General features: G+C 44.9%; 1 protein-coding gene across 6 annotated transcripts in view; it reads left to right on the plus strand.

Moving 5' to 3' along the window:
• FAT3 (FAT atypical cadherin 3) overlaps window positions 1–8,130 on the plus strand; it is a 781,930-nt gene extending 773,800 nt beyond the window's left edge. For all 6 annotated transcript variants that reach the window (XM_063951418.1, XM_063951420.1, XM_063951422.1 and 3 more), the window contains one exon: window positions 333–8,130. In XM_063951418.1, the coding sequence (XP_063807488.1) occupies window positions 333–952 (620 nt within the window). In that variant the 3' untranslated portion in view covers window positions 953–8,130. The remainder of the gene's footprint in view (window positions 1–332) is intronic.
• Window positions 8,131–23,786: the final 15,656 nt, after the last annotated feature.

Raw genomic sequence — 23,786 nt, forward strand, 5'->3', positions numbered from 1 at the left:
ACCTGTCGGACATAACGTCTTATTGTGAAAACATGATCTGAATTTTATTGCCTCTTTACCCGCCTGCTTGTGACTACCCAGCCTTGATGTTTATCCCCTGGCATGCTGATTGCGTGTGATCTAATACAATTGTGTTTCCAGTCGCTGCTCACACTGTGTTATAACCTATCGCTGCCCGATGTGAAGTGTGGTTTGTTTTCTCTTCTGCTTGGAAGCATGTACGAGATGGAGATTGAGTACAAAATGCATGGCTGACCATTCTATTAACAGGAGCATGCAAACCTATGTTCTTACTCTGCGTGTATTCATTTCTGAATTCTATATTTCCACAGCATACCACTGGGACACTTCTGATTGGATGCCCGGTGCTCGTTTGTCCGACATCGAAGAGGCTCCGAACTATGAAGCAGCTGATGGAACTTCTGCTCACCACGGTAGCACCAGAGAACTGGAAACTGATTATTACCTGGGGGGCTATGACATTGACAGTGACTATCCCCCTCCCCAACACGAAGATTATTTAAGTCAAGACCAACTCCCACCTCCTCTCCCGGAGGACTTCCAAGAACATTACGACACCCTTCCTAAAGTCCAGCCCAGGTCTGTGGTCGACACGCTCAGCCCAGACTGCAGGCGGCGCCCGCAGTTCCATCCCAGCCAGTACCTCCCACCCCATCATCTCTCAAACGAAATAGACACATCCGTTTCACAGCCTGGACATTCATTTAGTACTTTTGTGCCTGGTCCAAGCCAAAAGGTGGAGACAACAAGCACAGATAACGTATCTCTATCCTTGCACAATTCAGTAGGTGCTTCTTCCTCGGACATCTCGGCTAGCTGTGGACTGGAGGATGCGGAAGTGGCCATAAGTGACTATGAAAGTTTGGATGACTTTCGAATTGACCATTCCCACATTCCCTATATGGAAACCCAACATCAGACGCAAGTGTGACCACATGGGTTCCATTTTTTTTTATACATATAGCATTTCTTGACTAGCCCCTAGAGGCACATATAGAAGGAGGTGCAGCATTTGTGGTGGACTTTGTAATCCCGAATGCAAACGATGGAATCCCAACAGCTTTGGTAGTATATTAGCGATCTGTTGCAAAAACGAAATAGACAATCCTTCTAACATTTTGCTTATATTTATTGCCAAAAGTATGCACAGTGTTTTAATACTAAAAATATAGTTGCATTTTGGAAGGCAAAGATTTTAAATCTCACACGCGTTTTAAAAAAACAAAAAAAAAACGCCAACCCGTTAAGCAGATATCAATGTCTGCGTACACTAGACGTGTGTATCAGGTGCCATGGAAAGGTGGTATTGTGGTTGTAAGATATATTAAAGTCTACGTCTCGCCTGCGTAAGGTGGCGGTGGCCATTCTGCATGCAGAACAATTGTACCGGGCTGCAAAACATCTCAGCTCACCAGGATCCAGTAGCGTCAAGTGTCCAAGTCATATGTCTGGTTCCTTGAGAATCCATAGACTGCAGTCTCGTATTATTGCATATGTCCACACACTGTGGCCAGAATTCCTTTTAAATTGAGGGAAGAAAAAAAAAAGAAAATGAAAAGCAACAGGGCTGTTTACAAACCTAAAACGAACGTTTACTGGAATAGCACAAAATGATAAACCTAACAAAACTTAAAAAAAAAAAAGAACAATGCTTTAAACAGATGACCACATGTCACATGTATGTATATATTCTAACAGAATTAGCCATACTTCTCAATATGACGATTTCCTTTTACGAATGTGTGTGCCTTGTCTGTGACGACCCTTTTCCGTTCACGCAATGGGCCACCTTTCTGTTTTGCACTAACAAAAAAAATCTGTCCACCATCCATATAAGCATTTTTCTAGTCCACCTTAAAACTCCCGTTAAACATTATTGAGACATCATGTAGCATAACCCAACATTTGAATGAACCTATGTAAGCAATAAGGTACAGCGCATTGTGTTGTCTTTGGTAGATCAGCAGTATTACGTATATACGATATCTATAGAGAAATGATCCACCTGTCCTTCCGGTATTTTTGTAATGATTTCTTTTGCAAACTGGGCAAGCGAAAGGATGAAAAGTTGTGAAAATAAAGAAACAAACAAAACTCATTTGCTTTCTTTTGCCATAGGGGAAGAGTTCAGAAATGACACATTAATATACAGAACCTGTCTTTATAATCTGAAAAAAAGTATAAAGTATCTGTAAAACTGTATTATTACATTTATTCCAAACTGTATTATTACATTGGAGAGTACTAATTTAGGATAGCACTAGCCGCGGACTAGCTGATCCACTTGTTTGACCCAACCGCCGAACACCCTAATCTGTGGCTATTTTGCATTGAGCCAAGTTGGAAAGATAATTGTAACATTGGTTGAAACAGTATCCAACCCACTAGTATGTTGCTAGAACATTTGTGGTTCTTCATGTCAGTACCAGGATAGAACGTACCTAGAACATGCAAGCAGGTCAGATGTTTGTTTGGGATATACCTCTCGCTCGTTCAATAATTGTCACACAGTACTGTCAATATCCATGATACCATTGGTTGCATACACAGTGGACAGTTGTTGGAGCTTGGTTCCACCCTTGCTGCAGTGGAGCAGAAGTCATTTGTCGCAGTGTGGCTGAGAGAGCTGCTTAGTTTGCCTCAGTTTCCTTCTTCTGTTAAGAAAGCACAAGCTTCCCAATAATACTATAATTAGTTTGTGCCAACTGCTTTCATCTGTATAAATCAAGTAAAACAGAAAAAGAACACACTAGATAATAGAAGTACCAATGTTTAAAGGGAACTATCCTGAGTAATGTATGTACAGTATCTCAGAGCGCGCCGGTAAGATAACTGCGTCCCATCAAAGATATGTTGCGAGAAGTGACAGACCGCTTACTGGTAGTCTTCCTCTTCTACCGCAATTTCCACTTTCCCCCACAAGCCACTTGCTTGGTACCTACTTTGAGTTTATAACCATGGGTGAGGGGATGACATTGGCAGAAGAGTAGAGTCCTTGACGACATAACTTCAGATCTGAAGGAGGCTGTGACCCCCAAATACTTTCAAGTCCAGTCTCAGGAAACTGGGGGGGCAGAGATTGGTAGATGCAGAGATAGCACAGGTCAATATGGACCGTCTTCTTGGAATCACTCTGAAGTAGTCAGATGAGTTTATCCTGTCATCACAAGTATGGTATAGATCAAATAATATCTCCAAGGGTGAATGATACCCCATTGTGTTTTTGCCTATATATGTGTTAAAATAAAGGTCACTTATAAAATAAATATATATATATATATATATATATATATATATACTGCCAAGTGTAATCCCCGGGACTATAGCGGGATATCACCAAGTGTATAGGTACATGGCCAGTCCCCATTATGCATATAGGGCCCACTGTAGTGTGCAGGGGGCAGGGACACACCCTCTTGGGGTCACCACTGCGCCCCTGTGTCAGATCTGTTCCTCTTCTTCCCACTATCAGCACCCCTGTCTATATACCATGAACTGCAATATATTTTGATCTACACGTTGTGAGGGTTTGCTCTTAATACAGGAAATATTCCATAAAATGAGAATCAATGCATAGCACCGTGTTCTTATGCAAACCTGTTTCTTACCTGGGTGTCCCTATATATAGATTTATATCACTAAAGTATCCACTATAAACCTGAATTTGTATTTTGCAACATTAAGTGCTAAATAAGCAGCATTTCCAGTACATACCTTGTACACAGTGGAACATAATCTGTTTTATTTCCAGGTTAGATTAAATGTGGATTGATAATACATAGCACATTGTGGTGGGATAGATACGTAGAACTGAGTATTAAGTAGTATTTCTTAGACATTGATAATTAGCAAATAAATAGATAGCCGCCTGTGCTGTGGAAGATATCAATCCATTACAATAATTACATGGACTGTACAGAAGATGGGACTATAGTTCTGTCTCTTGCCATATTTCTGTTATTTATTGGTGCTTGGTAATCTCTTCCTGCAGCCATGTGTTTAGGTCCTGTGCATAGTGTCTATAATATGACTTATCTCTTACTGTAGCGCTTTCATATGTAGTTGTGCAGTAGTTAGGCATTAATGTTACTTGCATGACTCTTTCAGCTTAGTCCTTACAGATTAACCAGCTATATTTTATTCAGCTTTGGGCTACTTGTCCAGATATTCCTCCACACGCCTTACAAATGAATGGAAATACAATAAGGTCCTCTAATAGGTTTAGCAGATTACATTTTTTGCCAGAGTTTAGAAATTTGTTTTTAAAAGTTGTATTTCATATTTAAAAGCAACACTAAATTGTTTCTATTTTGTATAATATAATATAAGAAAAGGCTTTTACCTAACACCTATCTGTGAATGTGTATCTGCTGCCCACATACAATCAAGGCGGCCATTTTATGGACAGATCTAATGTTCGCTAGACTAAAGGCCTAGGTGTGCCTCAGTAATGCCACTGATGTCTAGGGACCTGATAAGGCTGCATTTTTATCACCATTGGTTCGGTGCACAAAATGGCTGCCTCAAGCACAGTGCATACAGAAGTTTCTGGAAGCAAGATGGCAGCAATTGCAGAGGAGCGGAAGATTGTAGAGCATGAGGTGAGGAGTTTGGCAGATTAAGGTTGTTCCTTGCAAAGTATGGAGTAGGCACGTTGGTGCACTTAATAATGCGGAGATGTGTAAAAATAAATTTTAGGGTATAAATATGGAAAAAAACGAAAGTGCTAAAGATGGTGCTTTCCTTGCTATACAGGTGGATATATGGCCATTGCAACTCACATAAATATTTGTGCACCTCTCAGAGCTACTGATTTTCAGATTTTCTCCTAGACTTTTATTGAGGTTGATTTCACTACACCAGACTGCATTTCAAGGTAGAAATGCGTTTCTAGGCCTGTTGTAACCAGTGTTGCAGTCCAGACGTTCCATAACTTCCTAATTTATGCATCAAAGAGACTAAACTGTGCAGCATTATAGGAGAACAATGGGACAGTTTGACTTGGTAAACAGATGGTTCTACAAGGTTTAACGTTGAGACGTTTACATATTTGCTCAGTGATCCTTTTTATACTTTTCCACTTCTCCCCACACGGGGGTGCACTTGTAATACTGTATGTGGAGAAATCACCCGAGGATAGGCGACCCTGATGTGCGCTAATTCAATGTGTTATTTGGTGCATGTTGCGTTTCACTTTGTAAGTGAGGCTCGGTTTGTGAGGGTAAAATGCGTACTGTAAGATCTCTGAAACCAATTTCTACATCCTGTCAATCAAGCAGTATGGTCAGAATCATGTATTTTATTTCTGAATATAAATCAATTTATTACAGCACATGTACTAAAAAAAGTTCAAAAATTCTAAAAAGATTTGGATAAATACCATATGTAAGACACAGTTATAGATACAAGTCAGGCACTCAGCAGTATGTGTTATGTAGCTCCTGTTGGGTGACACCTACAGTATTAATTATTTATTTCAAATGGTGCCATGTTTTAAGGTTAATTCCAAGTGAGATGTTGGCACATAACACAATTCAAATCTCTGGTTGAGATTTCAGTATTTACTCAGGATACAGCCTTGAAATGCCTGGACTTGTGTAACCATCTGTTCTCATACGGTATAATATGAGTCTATGTAATCATTAGTGACATTTAATGTAAAAAAGTAAACCCTATATACACTGTACACACAGTGTTGTTAATTCATCAGTTGTCAAGGGACTGGTGAAATAACTTGGTGCAAATTACATCTTTTCTTTTTCCGATACTAGACCTAAAGGGGGATATTCAATTGTTTGAAAAGTCAGTTGGGTGTCTGTTTTTCCTATCTAATAGACAGGAAAAAACAGACACTCAACTGACTTTTCAAACCATTGAATTCCCCCCAAAGAATAATCAAACCCATTATTCTGCTCTGATATATATTCAGTCCTGTATTTGGAGCTCAGTGGTTTACTGTACTTCAGGATATTAAATATTAACACTCGAATAAATCTGTCCCCCACAATTGTTGGCTTGTTCCTTTGCTAACTGTTGCTATGTTAAAAACAAAAACTACTTAGGGAGGCAAAACATATTTATTTTGCTGCCCTCTGTAAAAGAGCAGGAGGTTTGTAGAACTGCAGAATCCTGAGTATACCTCATAGTTATAATAAATTTTCAGTATGGATTAATGTATCTACACGTTCTGGATTATTGGGTGGGTGCCAACGTAAAACCGCATTTCACTAATTATTGGCCTGAAAGTCGAAATGCGCCCAGCCCTCTATAGATTTCAAATGTAGCAGGAGCAGAGGCACCAGGAGAAAGACAGATAGTACAAAAGATGCTCAAAAACACAGTACACAAATATAACATTTTCACTTTTTATATACATTTTAAGTTAAGAGCCAGTTGCGTTTTCATCTAACTCTGAGGTCGTCTGTGCATTGCCGTTTCAGCTTTTTTTGTACGACAGCAATCTGCTGTTGAATCTGCTCTGTCTATTGAAAGCCAGTGCTTTTCCGCTAATCCTTATGCCCTTCCCATAGTACGTAATACCCGTCCTGTCTGTAATACACTTATATACTGAACTGTTTATGTGATTGTTTATTGAATGTATTTTTTTTTAATTAAAATATTGTCAGTATTGTCATAACCATTCACACTGCCCATAATTTGTTGCAATGGAGAAGGCTTGCCATTCAGAATACTAGTGTGGGAATAAGATACAGTGTATTAACATCTTTATATAAATTAATATTATTTAATGAGCTGGTACATATTCACTCTAGCATAGATGTAGTGCAATTTCAGGTCTCTTAATATTCTACACTTTGGAGTAGAGTTGATAAAATGTCTAAAAAGAAAAAGTGGCAGTGTTGCAGATTGCAACCAATCAGATTCTACCTATCATGTATCTGTTATGTTCTAGAAGATGATAGCTAGAATCTTATTGGTTGTGATGAGCAAAATCTGTCTTTTATTCACTCGTTATACCATTTATATGAAATACATTAAAAAGTATCATTACCCATGTACCTATAAAAATATAACTACAAGTAATATAAATACAAGTCATTTAGTAATTAATCCAGTTCTTTGTGTTACCAAAATGTTTATCAATTTAATTCACAAATTTTCAGACAAATTCTACACTAACTTGTCCCACTTCTATGCAGCGATCTACAGATTTTACATTTGCCGTGTAACATGATTAATGTGCCATAGACAGAGACTGTTCCTTTTGACTACATATCACAGATTTCATGTTTGCCAACAATAACACTTTTACCCCAAACTAAAGTTGCACTTCGATGAACAAATAAGCCCATTGTTAAGTACTGTAATTGTGTTCTTAAAACGGACAGCAATAACAAAACAATAATGCAGTGTATAGTATTTTAAAATATCAACGTAAAATTGAAAAATATTACTTTCATATCACACTTTCCTTCATTTCGGAGCCCATCGAACTGCAATGTTTTTCGCTTTGGAAAGCATTTAAAGCACTAATCGTGTCAGTATCCCTGTTTTAAACAGGCTGGATTATAAGGATGTATGTTGTAGTATTGAACAATGTTTGTAAAATAAGGTACTGTATGGAATGTATATAGTGTTTTTTTTAATTAATATTATTTTTTTTACTTTTAAGCTCTTGTAGATATAAAATGGCAACAATCAGACTGTATTTTGCAACCGACTAAACAATTATATGCATTTGAAATTGTACCTGGTTATTACTATTCTCATGACTATCTGTATTGTCATTCATTCGGTTAGCTATTCCAGTTACTGTAACTTTCCCTTTTACAAATCTTTTTTTGTATATTTTATTTACTCAACTTGTACAATTTAATATTGCCAGTTTTACAATGTCATAACTTCTCGGATATTGAGAAATGAATTATGCAAACGGTAATAGATGGACTGGATATTATTTTCAGCACTTGACCCCAAAGGAAGATTTCTGTTTCCTGGTGTATATTGCTGTTGACAGTATTATGCATTATATTTGTTTTTGTTACTTATTTTTTTGTTTTTTTTTTGTTTTATTTTCTTAGAAACGGTGTACAGGTTTGTAATTGTCAGAATTTGATAAACTTGATGGTTAAGAATTTACGAGAAAAAGTCTTTTGTTTTTATTTCTGTTAGATGTGAATGTTTTTGGCTGTGGCACTTCGGCTTGGTCTACTTTTTTTCATTTATTTGTAATAGTACTTTAGAAAATGTGCCGCACATATTAATCAGTGTTTATCTTATTTAATTATTGATAGTGCCTGTACAGTTTTATACACAGAATTGTAAGCATCGTTTCCCTGTCAATTCATACTGGATGGTGATACTCAGGAGAACAATGTAATTTACTTACAAGCTGCAATATATTATATTACAGCAAAGGCGCCAATTTCAGTGCCAGGCCCATATATCGATGCATCCCCCCATTACACTTTTAACATCATGCAAAATTCTAGGGCAGTTTCCACTAGCCGCGGTTGACTTGCCTTTTCTTTTCCGCCATGAAAGGTCCCTGGAGCTATTCAATTTGAGACTCGCAAGCAGCCACCAAGACAGCAGATAACGCTCATCGCTGGAGCTATTCAATTTGAGACTCGCGAGCAGCCACCAAGGCAGCAGATTACGCTCATCGCTAGAGCTATTCAATTTGAGACTTGAAGCAGCCACCAAGACAGCAGATAACGCTCATCGCTGGAGCTATTCAATTTGAGACTTGGAGCAGCCACCAAGGCAGCAGATAACACTCATCGCTGGAGCTATTCAATTTGAGACTCGCGAGCAGCCACCAAAACAGCAGATAACGCTCATCGCTGCTTCCATCCTCTGGAAATAGGAAATGAGCGCTAACTGTTGTCTTGCTCACGGGTGAGCACTTTACAGGGGGGAAAAGGATGTGCTATTTGAATCTGCCCGTTTGAGGGCTTATAGTACATGATAGGAAGCTGCACGTGAGCAAAAGTAAAAACATTGCTTCAAAGTATTGGCTACCATCACTTGTGGAACTGTCCCCGTTATTAATTACAATCCAAAAGGGTCTGCAGGTGGCTTTTCTCATTAGAATATATCAAGCGAAGCTCCTTTTTGGGCGAGAAACAGTCAAATTACGGCAGGTAGCCCACATGGAGGTTAATGCTGAGTTGAACGCAGTCTGACGCAGTTACTCCTGCATTGTGTGCACATAACTAAATATGTATTGTATTATTCACCGGTATGCTACGCTCATGCGTTCATTCCAGGAACCTGGAGGCGAGATAGTTGTTGGTGCCCTCCTCTGACCCTATCCCGCATACACTACCAACACCCCAGCAGCACCCAGACATACCGTACGTCCCCACCTTGCCTTCACTGCCAACAGGAGCTGTATGGCATTACTGCAGCAAAGGCATTTGAAGACATATCTGTACACATACAGTCACACATATGCATGCACACATACATACAATCACACCTGTGCACATGTACAGATGTAGCCACGCTCATCGGGGCTTTTCCACAGCAATATGTGCACGCCATGCGCACCTAGTCGCACCCACGCCCAGCTGTGCCAAGCTGCAGCAATTGCGGCTACGACTAAGATGCACACGTATGCCAGGCATGCACACGTTCGTGGCAATCAAGGCGCAGTCGCGCCTAGATGTAGCCAAGAGTAGCGTGGCTAATCTGTATATACAGTCGCATACATACATATAGTTTTTTTATTTTTTTATATATATATATATATATATATATATATTATATAATAGATCGATAGATAGATAGATAAATAGATAAATATATACAGTACTGTGCAAAACTTTTAGACAGGTCTGGAAAAAATGCTTCAAAGTAAGAATGCTTTCAAAAATAGAAGTGTTAATAGTTTATTTCTCTGACGTCCTAGTGGATGCTGGGAACTCCGTAAGGACCATGGGGAATAGCGGGCTCCGAAGGAGGCTGGGCACTCTAGAAAGATTTATGACTACCTGGTGTGCACTGGCTCCTCCCACTATGACCCTCCTCCAAGCCTCAGTTAGATTTTGTGCCCGGCCGAGGTTGGATGCACACTAGGGGCTCTCCTGAGCCCTTAGAAAGAAAGTATAGATTTAGGTTTTTTATTTTCAGTGAGACCTGCTGGCAACAGGCTCACTGCAGCGAGGGACTAAGGGGAGAAGAAGCGAACTTGCCTGCTTGCAGCCGGATTGGGCTTCTTAGGCTACTGGACACCATTAGCTCCAGAGGGATCGACCGCAGGCCCAGTCCTTGGTGTTCGGTCCCGGAGCCGCGCCGCCGTCCCCCTTACAGAGCCAGAAGCAAGAAGAGGTCCGGAAAAACGGCGGCAGAAGACATCAGTCTTCACCAAGGTAGCGCACAGCACTGCAGCTGTGCGCCATTGCTCCTCATACACACTTCATACTCCGGTCACTGAGGGTGCAGGGCGCTGGGGGGGGGGGGCGCCCTGAGAAGCAATAGTAACACCTTGGCTGGCAAAAATTCCACAATATATAGTCCCAGAGGCTATATATGTGGAAAATACCCCTGCCAGAATATGGAAAAAAGCGGGAGAATAGTCCGCGGAAAAGGGGCGGAGCTATCTCTCACAGCACACTGGCGCCATTTCTCCTTCACAGATCCGCTGGAAGGAAGCTCCCTGGCTCTCCCCTGCAGTCTACACTACAGAACAGGGTAAAAACAGAGAGGGGGGGCACTAAATTTAGGCGCAGTATATAATATATAGAAAAAGCAGCTATAGGGGACATAACTCAGTTAGTCCCTGCATTATATAGCGCTCTGGTGTGTGCTGGCATACTCTCACTCTGTCCCCCCAAAGGGCTTTTGTGGGTCCTGTCCTCATTCGGAGCATTCCTTGTGTGTGTGCGGTGTGTCGGTACGGCTGTGTCGACATGTTTGATGAGGATAATGATGTGGAGGCGGAGCAGATGCCTTTAGAAGGGATGTCACCCCCTGCGGGGCAGACACCTGAGTGGATGAGCTTATGGAAAGTAATGAGTGCACGTATAGACTCCTTACATAAGAAAATTGACGACATGCCAAATGTGGGACAGCCGACTTCTCAGCTTGTGCCTGCCCAGGCGTCGCATGGGTCGTCAGGGGCTCTAAAACGCCCGCTATCGCAAGCAGACCCAGATGTCGACACTGATACTGACACCAGTGTCGACGACGATGAGTCTAACCTGATGCCCACTAAGGCCATTCACTGCATGATTGAGGCAATGAAAGAGGTGTTACACATTTCTGATATAACTACAGGTACCACTAAAAAGGGTATTATGTTTGGGGAGAAAAAACTACCCTTTTTTTTGCCCCCATCAGATGAATTAAATGAAGTGTGTGAAGAAGCGTGGGCTTTCCCTGATAAAAAATTGGTAATTCCTAAGAAGGTACTAATGGCGTTCCCTTTCCCGCCGGAGGATAGGTCACGTTGGGAAACACCCCCCAGGGTGGATAAAGCGCTCACACGTTTGTCTAAAAAGGTGGCACTACCGTCTCCGGATACGGCCGCCCTCAAGGAACCTGCTGATAGAAAGCAGGAGGCGATCCTGAAGTCTGTATATACACACTCAGGCATTATACTTAGGCCAGCTATTGCGTCAGCTTGGATGTGCAGTGCTGCCGCTGCGTGGTCAGATAAACTGTCAGAAAATATTGACACATTAGACAGAGACACGATCCTGTTAACCATAGACCATATAAAAGAGTCAGTCTTATATATGAGAGATGCACAGAGGGAAATCTGCCGACTGGCATCTAAAGTAAGTGCATTGTCCATTTCTGCTAGGAGAGGCTTATGGACTCGCCAGTGGACAGGAGATGCAGATTCTAAAAAGCACATGGAAGTGTTGCCATATAAGGGTGAGGAATTATTTGGGGATGGTCTCTCGGACCTAGTTTCCACAGCAACGTCTGGGAAGTCAGCATTTTTACCCCATGTCCCCTCACAGCCTAAGAAGGCGCGTTTTATCAGGTTCAGTCCTTTCGGACCCAGAAAAACAGGCGTGGAAAAGGCGGGTCCTTTCTGTCCAGAGGCAGAGGTAGGGGAAAAAGGCTGCAACAAACAGCAGGTTCCCAGGAGCAAAAGTCCTCCCCCGCTTCTTCTTCCAAGTCCGCCGCATGACGGTGGGGCTCCACAGGCGGAGCCAGGTACGGTGGGGGGTCGCCTCAAGAATTTCAGCGATCAGTGGGCTCGCTCACAGGTGGATCCCTGGATCCTGCAAATAGTATCTCAGGGGTACAAACTGGAATTCGAGGCGTCCCCACCCCACCGGTTCCTAAAATCTGCCTTGCCGAATTGCTCCCTCAGACAGGGAGGCGGTGCTAGCGGCAATTCACAAGCTGTATTCCCAGCAGGTGATAATCAAGGTACCCCTACTTCAACAAGGCCGGGGTTATTATTCCACACTATTTGTGGTACCGAAACCGGACGGTTCGGTGAGACCCATTTTAAATTTAAAATCCTTGAACACGTACATAAAAAAATTCAAGTTCAAGATGGAATCGCTCAGGGCGGTTATTGCAAGCCTGGACGAGGGGGATTACATGGTATCCCTGGACATCAAGGATGCTTACTTGCATGTCCCCATTTACCATCCTCACCAGGAGTACCTCAGATTTGTGGTACAGGATTGCCGTTACCAATTCCAGACGCTGCCGTTTGGCCTGTCCACGGCACCGAGGGTATTTACCAAGGTTATGGCGGAAATGATGATACTCCTTCGAAAAAAGGGAGTTTTAATTATCCTGTACTTGGACGATCTCCTAATAAAAGTGAGGTCCAAGGAACAGTTGTTGGTGGGAGTAGCACTATCTCAGGAGGTGCTGCACCAGCACGGCTGGATTCTGAATATCCCAAAGTCACAGCTGGTTCCGACGACACGGCTACTGTTCCTGGGTATGATTCTGGATACAGTCCAGAAGAAAGTGTTTCTCCCGGAGGAGAAAGCCAGGGAGTTGTCATCTCTAGTCAGAGACCTCCTGAAACCAAAACAGGTATCAGTGCATCGCTGCACACGGGTCCTGGGAAAGATGGTGGCTTCTTACGAAGCAATTCCCTTCGGCAGGTTCCATGCCAGAATCTTTCAGTGGGACCTGTTGGACCAGTGGTCCGGATTGCATCTTCAGATGCATCGCTGTTATGAGCCACGGCTGTGGCTCATTCCTGTTTTGCAGTTTTGTTCTGTATTTCATGTTATACTTCTGTTTATGTTCCCCGTGGGTGTCATGGGGTGCTCGGAGCTCACCCTTAAGGAGGGGATACTGTTATGAACCACAGGTAGTGGTTCATTCCTATTTTATGTTTATAAAGTTGTCTTGCATGCCAGGATTTCCTGTTGCTCTGTTTTAGAATACTCTTGTCTGTTGCCGCTGGTGAGTCTGTGTAATTGCAGCTTGTTCCCATGTGTTCAGCCTCACCTGGCTGCTAATTGCATCTTGTCAGTTTGGAATCATGCAACAAGGCAGCTGCATGGGATTATTAATTAGGCCTCTCTGTTATATGCTGGCTGACTGCAATTCACAGATGCTGGTGATATTCCTTGGTTTGCAGTCTGCTTGAAGTTTGAGCTGGTTCCTGTCAGTCCCTGTGTTGATTCCTGTGTCAGTCCCTGTGTCGATTCCTGTGTCTGATCCCGTGTCCTGCTGTGAGGCGTTCCTGCCCTGAGTTCCAGTGGCTTTGCCTGTCCCTGGCCAAGTCTTCTGGCTTCCTGGTGTCCACCGGTCTGTCGTTTGGGATTCTGCCTGTCCTCCAGTTCTGAGAGTCAGTGTCGGCAGCATTAGAAGTTCCTGTCCGTTTGCCAGTATTCGTACCGGATCCGTGAGTAGCGGCTCTCCCGCGTCCGTTGGCCTAGGCCACTGTATTCCATTATTGTTTCTGTCCCTGGTGTTTTGCAGAGGGTTCTGCTTGTGCTGTCACCGCCGGTACACAAAGGTATTGTGTCGGCGTGTGATCAGCATTTCCTTTGTTGTTCTTTTCCTTTGGCGGTTTCTCCGCACATACTTTAGGTTTTTAGTTAGCTTGTAGCCCCTGGCCTGTTTGCTTAGTTAGAGGTCCTCTTGTTATCATTCTGCCTCAGATTTCCCTTTGTCTCTCATTAAGACCGGGGGGCACCGGAGTTGGGCAGACATAATCCGCCCTTCAAACGTGGCTGCCAAGGGCTCAAGAAACCATAGTCTCGCAAGGGATTTCCGATAGCACGGGTGAGACAACAGAGTTAGGGCGCCAGGGGCTATTCCCTTTCCATTCTCCTTTCCCAGCGTTACGTCCTGGTGCTCTGGACTCATTTCATGAACATCTCCCTTGTTCTGAGCACCAGGAACCTAACATCACCAGCCATACCACAAAAAAGAAATAAAACTTTTTTTCTTTTTTGGCCCAGTCCAGTGTCTAGTCTAGAATCCAGTCCTGTCTAGAATTCAGTGTTTAGAATCCAGTCCAGTGTTTAGAATCCAGTCCGGTGTTTAGAATCCAGTCCGGTGTTTAGAATCCAGTCCGGTGTTTAAAAAAAAAAAAAAAACATCTTGTTTTGTTTAGCAAAATTTAGTCTTGCCTTGTCTTGCCTTGTCTTGTCTTGCCTTGTCTTGCCTTGTCTTGTCTTGTCTAGTTTTAAATCCTCCTATGTCTACTATGCAAGCCCTGCAGGCATCTCTCGCAGCCCTGAACTCTGTATTCAGTGCTTTGAGACCAGAGCGACTAGAAGTTTTGCAGCAATCCCTAAAGCAACTGCAAAACCTTCTGACTAAAATCTTGCTCATTTTGCCAGAAGTCGTTGAGAGTACATCTATCTCTAAAGAGACTCTTGTTCACAGTATGGTGACAAGAGAATCCTCTGGTTTAATTGAAGAGAAAAGGTTTAAAAGTTTTCTGCGGCCCAGGCTCTCAGAAGAGGAGCATCTGCGTCGCAGAAACTTAAACTTATGCCTATATTGTGGGGGTTTAGGCCATTATCTGCAGACCTGTGAGTTGCGCAAGCCAAAGTGTGGTGACGAGTCTTGCCCTCTGGCCAAGTTGAGTCATGATACAAGACCTACTCCTGTCTCTACTGTGGCAGAGGTACTTGTCACACAACCCACACAAAAAAGCTCTCTGTCCTATAATTGGGGTCCTTGGGCAAGGAAGCCCCATTATAGATTCAGGTATCAAAAGAGAATGTTTCTCTCCTCTCTTGAGGTTCCTGTGGAAGCGGAGTTGCAAGTCCCTGGAGTGGTGCCTGATACCCAGGTTCCTGGAGTGGTGCCTGATGCCCAGGTTCCTGGAGTGGTGCCTGATGCCCAGGTTCCTGGAGTGGTGCCTGATGCCCAGGTTCCTGGAGTGGTGCCTGATGCCCAGGGTCCTGGAGTGGTGCCTGATGCCCAGGGTCCTGGAGTGGTGCCCGATGCCCAGGGTCCTGGAGTGGTGCCCGATGCCCAGGGTCCTGGAGTGGTGCCCAATGCCCAGGGTCCTGGAGTGGTGCCCGATGCCCAGGGTCCTGGAGTGGTGCCCGATGCCCAGGGTCCTGGAGTGGTGCCCGATGCCCAGGGTCCTGGAGTGGTGCCCGATGCCCAGGGTCCTGGAGCGGTGCCCGTAGCCCAGAGTGCTGGAGCGGTGCCCGATGCCCAGAGTGCTGGAGCGGTACCCGATGCCCAGAGTGCTGGAGCGGTACCCGATGCCCAGAGTGCTGGAGCGGTACCCGATGCCCTAGCTTATAGAGGGACATCAAATATTATAGTTCAGGTGTCCATACCGGAAGGGGTCTCAGAAGCTGTTACCCCAGGTAGGGACTTGAAAAGCGCAACCCTAGAAAGGGTCTCTAAAACCATAGTTCTTGAGGGGAACTCGAGAAGCAAAACCCCAGAAGGGATCTTTGAAGTAATATCCCCAAGTGGGGTCTCGAGAGACGCAGCCCCAAAGAAGGGTCTAGAAGTCGCTTCCCCAGGAAAGAACTTAAGAAGCATAGCATTAGTGGAGGATCTGAACGTTATTGCTTCAGCAAAAGTCCCGGAAGTCATAGTCCCGGGAGAACTTTCGATAATTATCGACTCAGAGAGGGAGGCCGATGGCCCGATCCCAGTCAGGGAGGCCAACGGCCCGGTCCCAGTAAAAGAATCCGAGGTGCTGGCCCCAGCGGGGTTCTCGGAGGCCACTGCCCCAGCGGGGTTCTCGGAGGCCACTGCCCCAGCGGGGTTCTCGGAGCCCACTGCCCCAGCGGGGTTCTCGGAGCCCACTGCCCCAGCGGGGTTCTCGGAGCCCACTGCCCCAGCGGGGTTCTCGGAGGCCACTGCCCCAGCGGGGTTCCCGGAAGTCACTGCCCCGGGTGGGGTTCAGAAAGTCACTGCCCCGGGTGGGGTTCAGAAAGTCACTGCCCCGGGTGGGGTTCAGAAAGTCACTGCCCCGGGTGGGGTTCAGAAAGTCACTGCCCCGGGTGGGGTTCAGAAAGTCACTGCCCCGGGTGGGGTTCAGAAAGTCTCAGCCCCGGGTGGGGTTCAGAGAGTCTCAGCCTCGAGTAAGGTCAATAGTGACCAGGTCCTAGCAAAGCACTCCAGTCAGTCAGATGAGAAGGAAACAGATCCTGACTCTGATATCTCAACATCCATAACCTTTGATGGGGACTTCGCCCAATTTCTGGCGCTTTTCAAACACTATTACACTATTATGTTATCTAGACCATTTCTGGGCATCACTTCAGAAAACCTTGGGCTCTATCTGATTTATTCTTTTAGAGGAGAGCCTTCTGAGTGGGCGACCAGCCTAATGAAAGCTGAAGATCCCATTCTTCAGGATCCCCTAGCATTCTGTGATGCAATTGTTAAAAGATACGGTTCCAAAGAAATTGGTTCAGGTTCCTCTAAGTCACCCGTCTTGTCTGCTGAGAGTCCACCAAATACTGTAAACTCGGCACAAGAGTCCCAGCCCGTTGTTTTGACTGCAGGATGTGCTTTTTTGACTTCTTCTTCTAATAATAGTACTTTACCAGAAAATTCAGCTCCCAAGGGTAAGAGACCTGTCTCTGATTTGAACGCAGCCTTGCTGGGTGGTACCATCAGTTCAGACAATGTTTGGGGAATTACCTTGGTCAGACCTAAAGAGCTTTGTAAAAAGAAGAAGAAGAAAAAGAAGTAATTTTTGACTCTTGCCTTGAAAAAAAAAAAAAAAGAGAGATTTTTTTTTTCCTTGTCTTGTGTCCAGTGGCCACCATCAAGGGGAGGGCACTGTTACAAGTTCTTGCTACAGCTTGTTTTTTGTTTTCTTGTCTGTTAGATCAGTGTGTCAGGTTTTTTTTTTTATCCCTTGTTCTGGATAGTCTGAATTTTGGGGTCTTTTGACCCCTCCTCAAGGGGGGGGTAATGTTATGAGCCACGGCTGTGGCTCATTCCTGTTTTGCAGTTTTGTTCTGTATTTCATGTTATACTTCTGTTTATGTTCCCCGTGGGTGTCATGGGGTGCTCGGAGCTCACCCTTAAGGAGGGGATACTGTTATGAACCACAGGTAGTGGTTCATTCCTATTTTATGTTTATAAAGTTGTCTTGCATGCCAGGATTTCCTGTTGCTCTGTTTTAGAATACTCTTGTCTGCTGCCGCTGGTGAGTCTGTGTAATTGCAGCTTGTTCCCATGTGTTCAGCCTCACCTGGCTGCTAATTGCATCTTGTCAGTTTGGAATCATGCAACAAGGCAGCTGCATGGGATTATTAATTAGGCCTCTCTGTTATATGCTGGCTGACTGCAATTCACAGATGCTGGTGATATTCCTTGGTTTGCAGTCTGCTTGAAGTTTGAGCTGGTTCCTGTCAGTCCCTGTGTTGATTCCTGTGTCAGTCCCTGTGTCGATTCCTGTGTCTGATCCCGTGTCCTGCTGTGAGGCGTTCCTGCCCTGAGTTCCAGTGGCTTTGCCTGTCCCTGGTCAAGTCTTCTGGCTTCCTGGTGTCCACCGGTCTGTCGTTTGGGATTCTGCCTGTCCTCCAGTTTTGAGAGTCAGTGTCGGCAGCATTAGAAGTTCCTGTCCGTTTGCCAGTATTCGTACCGGTTCCGTGAGTAGCGGCTCTCCCGCGTCTGTTGGCCTAGGCCGCTGTATTCCATTATTGTTTCTGTCCCTGGTGTTTTGCAGAGGGTTCTGCTTGTGCTGTCACCGCCGGTACACAAAGGTATTGTGTCGGCGTGTGATCAGCATTTCCTTTGTTGTTCTTTTCCTTTGGCGGTTTCTCCGCACATACTTTAGGTTTTTAGTTAGCTTGTAGCCCCTGGCCTGTTTGCTTAGTTAGAGGTCCTCTTGTTATCATTCTGCCTCGGATTTCCCTTTGTCTCTCATTAAGACCGGGGGGCACCGGAGTTGGGCAGACATAATCCGCCCTTCAAACGTGGCTGCCAAGGGCTCAAGAAACCATAGTCTCGCAAGGGATTTCCGATAGCACGGGTGAGACAACAGAGTTAGGGCGCCAGGGGCTATTCCCTTTCCATTCTCCTTTCCCAGCGTTACGTCCTGGTGCTCTGGACTCATTTCATGAACATCTCCCTTGTTCTGAGCACCAGGAACCTAACAATCGCTTAATAACCCTGTCTCCAAGAACCAGGGTGTCTCTACTGTGGTGGCTGCAGAGTGCCCATCTTCTAGAGGGCCGCAGGTTCGGCATACAGGACTGGGTCCTGGTGACCACGGATGCCAGCCTTCGAGGCTGGGGGGCAGTCATACAGGGAAGAAACTTCCAAGGACTATGGACGAGTCAGGAGACTTCCCTTCACATAAATATTCTGGAACTAAGGGCCATCTACAATGCCCTAAGTCAAGCAAGATCCCTGCTCCTACACCAGCCGGTGCTGATCCAGTCAGACAACATCACGGCAGTCGCCCATGTAAATCGACAGGGCGGCACAAGAAGCAGGATGGCGATGGCAGAAGCCACAAGAATTCTCCGATGGGCGGAGAATCATGTACTAGCACTGTCAGCAGTGTTCATTCCGGGAGTGGACAACTGGGAAGCAGACTTCCTCAGCAGACACGACCTCCACCCGGGAGAGTGGGGACTTCACCCAGAAGTCTTCCAGATGCTGGTAAACCGTTGGGAAAAACCACAGGTGGACATGATGGCGTCCCATCTCAACAAAAAGTTAAAAAGATATTGCGCCAGGTCAAGGGACCCTCAGGCGATAGCTGTGGACGCTCTAGTGACACCGTGGGTGTACCAGTCGGTTTATGTGTTCCCTCCTCTGCCTCTCATTCCAAAGGTATTGAGAATAATAAGAAAGCGAGAAGTAAACACAATTCTCGTGGTTCCGGATTGGCCAAGACGAGCGTGGTACCCGGAACTTCAAGAGATGCTCTCAGAGGACCCGTGGCCTCTACCGCTCAGACAGGACCTGTTACAGCAGGGGCCCTGTCTGTTCCAAGACTTACCGCGGCTGCGTTTGACGGCATGGCGGTTGAACACCGGATCCTAAAGGAAAAGGGTATTCCGGAAGAAGTAATTCCTACGCTTATTAAGGCCAGGAAAGATGTTACGGCAACACATTATCACCGCATATGGCGGAAATATGTTGCATGGTGCGAGGCCAATAAGGCCCCAACAGAGGAATTTCAACTAGGTCGATTTCTGCATTTCCTGCAAGCAGGAGTGGATATGGGCCTAAAACTAGGCTCCATTAAAGTACAGATCTCGGCTCTGTCGATTTTCTTTCAAAAAGAACTAGCTTCAGTACCTGAAGTTCAGACATTTGTGAAAGGAGTGCTGCATATTCAGCCCCCATTTGTGCCTCCTGTGGCACCTTGGGATCTCAACGTGATGTTGAGTTTCTTAAAATCACATTGGTTTGAGCCACTAAAAACCGTGGATCTGAAATATCTCACGTGGAAAGTGGTCATGTTATTAGCCTTGGCTTCAGCCAGGCGAGTGTCAGAATTGGCGGCTTTATCATGTAAAAGCCCTTATCTGATTTTCCATATGGATAGGGCAGAGTTGAGGACTCGTCCCCAATTTCTCCCTAAGGTGGTGTCAGCATTTCACCTGAACCAGCCTATTGTGGTGCCGGCGGCTACTAGTGAATTGGAGGACTCCAAGTTTCTAGACGTTGTCAGGGCCCTGAAAATATATGTTTCCAGGACGGCTGGAGTCAGAAAATCTGACTCGCTGTTTATCCTGTATGCACCCAACAAGCTGGGTGCTCCTGCTTCTAAGCAGTCTATTGCTCGCTGGATTTGTAGTACAATTCAGCTTGCACATTCTGTGGCAGGCATACCACAGCCAAAATCTGTAAATGCCCATTCCACAAGGAAGGTGGGCTCATCTTGGGCGGCTGCCCGAGGGGTCTCGGCTTTACAACTTTGCCGAGCAGCTACTTGGTCAGGGGCAAACACGTTTGCAAAATTCTACAAATTTGATACCCTGGCTGAGGAGGACCTGGAGTTCTCTCATTCGGTGCTACAGAGTCATCCGCACTCTCCCGCCCGTTTGGGAGCTTTGGTATAATCCCCATGGTCCTTACGGAGTTCCCAGCATCCACTAGGACGTCAGAGAAAATAAGAATTTACTCACCGGTAATTCTATTTCTCGTAGTCCGTAGTGGATGCTGGGCGCCCATCCCAAGTGCGGATTGTCTGCAATACTTGTAAAATAGTTATTGTTAACTAAAGGGTTATTGTTGAGCCATCTGTTGAGAGGCTCAGTTGTTTTTCATACTGTCAAACTGGATATAGTATCACGAGTTGTACGGTGTGATTGGTGTGGCTGGTAAGAGTCTTACCCGGGATTCTAAATCCTTCCTTATTATGTCAGCTCGTCCGGGCACAGTGTCCTAACTGAGGCTTGGAGGAGGGTCATAGTGGGAGGAGCCAGTGCACACCAGGTAGTCATAAATCTTTCTAGAGTGCCCAGCCTCCTTCGGAGCCCGCTATTCCCCATGGTCCTTACGGAGTTCCCAGCATCCACTACGGACTACGAGAAATAGAATTACCGGTGAGTAAATTCTTATTTTTTAGCAATTAAAATGCAAGGTGAATGAACAGAAGAGAAATCTAAATCACATCAATGGAGGTAATTCCAAGTTGATCGCAGCAGGATTTTTGATAGCAATTGGGCAAAACCATGTGCACTGCAGGGGAGGCGGATATAACATGTGTAGAGAGAGTAAGATTTGGGTGGGTTATTTTGTTTCTGTGCAGGGTAAATACTGGCTGCTTTATTTTTACACTGCAAATTAGATTGCAGATTGAACACACCCCACCCAAATCTAACTCTCTCTGCACATGTTATATCTGCCTCCCCTGCAGTGCACATGGTTTTGCCCAATTGCTATCAAAAATCCTGCTGCGATCAACTTGGAATTACCCCCAATATTTGGTGTGACCACCCTTTGCCTTCAAAATAGCATCAATTCTTCTAGGTACACTTGCACATACTTTTTGAAGGAACTCAGCAGGGAGGTTGTTCCAAACATCTTGGGGAACTAACCACAGCTATTCTGTGGATGTGGCTTACTCAGATCCTTCTGTCTTTTAATGTAAACCCAGACAGACTCAATGTTGAGATCAGGGCTCTGTATTATCACTTCCAGGACTCCTTGTTCTTCTTTATGCTGAAGATAGCTCTTAATGACATTGGCCCTCATTCCGAGTTGTTCGCTCGGTAAAAATCTTCGCATCGCAGCGATTTTCCGCTTAATGCGCATGCGCAATGTTCGCACTGCGACTGCGCCAAGTAAATTTGCTATGCACTTAGTAATTTTACTCACGGCTTTTTCATCGTTCTGGCGATCGTAATGTGATTGACAGGAAATGGGTGTTACTGGGCGGAAACAGGCCGTTTTATGGGCGTGTGGGAAAAAACGCTACCGTTTCCGGAAAAAACGCAGGAGTGGCCGGAGAAACGGAGGAGTGTCTGGGCGAACGCTGGGTGTGTTTGTGACGTCAAACCAGGAACGACAAGCAGTGAACTGATCGCAGATGCCGAGTAAGTCTGAAGCTACTCAGAAACTGCTACGAGGTGTGTAATCGCAATATTGCGATTACTTCGTTCGCAATTTTAAGATGCTAAGATTCACTCCCAGTAGGCGGCGGCTTAGCGTGAGCAACTCTGCTAAAATCGCCTTGCGAGCGAACAACTCGGAATGACCTCCCTTGGCTGTATGTTTGGGGTCATGGTCCTGCTGCAGAACAAATTTGGAGCCGTTCAGATGCCTCCCTGAGAGTATTGCACGATGGATAAATACCTGCCTGTATCTCTCAGCATTGAGGACACCATTAATCCTGACCAAATCCCCAACTCCATTTACAGAAGTGCAGCCCTAAACTTGCAAGGAACCTCCACCATGTTTCAATGTTGCCTGCAGACACTAATTATTGTACCGCTCTCCTGCCCTTCGGTAAACAAACTGCCTTCTGTTACAGCCAAATAGTTCACATTTTGACCATCAGTCCAGAGCACCTGCTGCCATTTTTCTGCCCCCCATGTATTCATGCAGAGTTGAGTTACTTGTCCTTTTTCCATGTCGAAGATACGGCTTTTTGGAGTCAATTTTTCCATGAATAGTACTTCTGTCCAACCTCACCTTTGACTATTCCTCACCCAGTTTTAAGCCTTCTACACAGCTGTTTCTGTTTCAGTTAATGACTGTGTTTCAACCTACATATAAAAAATATGATAATTATCACCTGTTTGGTATGATTGGTTAATCATACACCTTACTATAATCCTACAAAAATCCCTGACTTTGTGCAAGTGTACCTAGAAGAATTGATGTTGTTTTGAAGGCAAACGGTGGAAACACAAAATATTGATCTAATTTCGTTTTTTGTTCATTCACTTTTCATTTTGTTAATTGATAAAAATAAACTATTGACAGTAATGTCCCCCAGATTCCTGACTCAAGCCCAGCACTCCACAGTGACATTCATATGGTTTAAATACACATCATGGTTTAAAAAAGATTTTTTTTTTATGATTGAAAGTTGAAAGTGTAGTTATAATACTGTATGCACTTATAGCTTTTAAGAGCTTTGCTGTTCAATTTCCTTTTTTTCTTCTACAAAACCTCTTCTACACACTCTCAACTATGAAATCCACTTCCTTTGTATTGTATTCTATTGATTTTGTGTTGTTTCTTTCTACTTAAACTTTTCCTTAGTTCTATAAAGTATGACATCTTTTTCAGCATTAATCTAACCATGTCCATTTTGTCATCTTCCAGCCACCACTGTTAGAAGTCCCAGGCCCAAATGTATTACGCTTTAAAAAGTGATAGAGTGGAGACAAATTAAGGGCGGGATGTACTAAAGGGAAAATGCGATAAACCCCCCATTTTTGGGGGTTTTATTGCATTTTCGTATGTACAAACACTCAACCGCCGCGTTTTTGCTGCCCAGGGTATCGCCATCTTTGCATGGCGATACCCTATAGAAGCCCATGGGCTTCTTATCGCCACCCACCTCTGCCGTTCCCCCCTTCCCCCCCCTCCCCGCTGCAGACGCCGACCTCCCTCCCCCCAAGCATACCTTCCTCCAGGCAGTCCTGGACCCGGAAGGCAATCTCCTCCTCACCCTAGCAACGCAGCCGGAGGTCCTTCCAGGTGCAGGGGGGAGGAGGAGGCGCCGGGGACAGCCTGCTGCCTGCTTCCCGGCAGGGGAGCAGGTGAAGAGCCCAGGGAGGTGACGGAGATCCCCCCGCACACCACCTCACAGGTATCGCCGGGGGGCCTCCGTCACCTCATTGCGATATTGGTCGCATATGTTAGTACATATGCGATCAGCATCGCTGCGATGGGCGGCAAGGCCGGCGATGTATGTTAATACATCCTGCCCAAAGAGTGATAAAGTA

The sequence above is a fragment of the Pseudophryne corroboree genome, chromosome 2 (genome assembly GCF_028390025.1).
Source record: "Pseudophryne corroboree isolate aPseCor3 chromosome 2, aPseCor3.hap2, whole genome shotgun sequence".
Lineage (NCBI taxonomy): Eukaryota > Metazoa > Chordata > Amphibia > Anura > Myobatrachidae > Pseudophryne > Pseudophryne corroboree.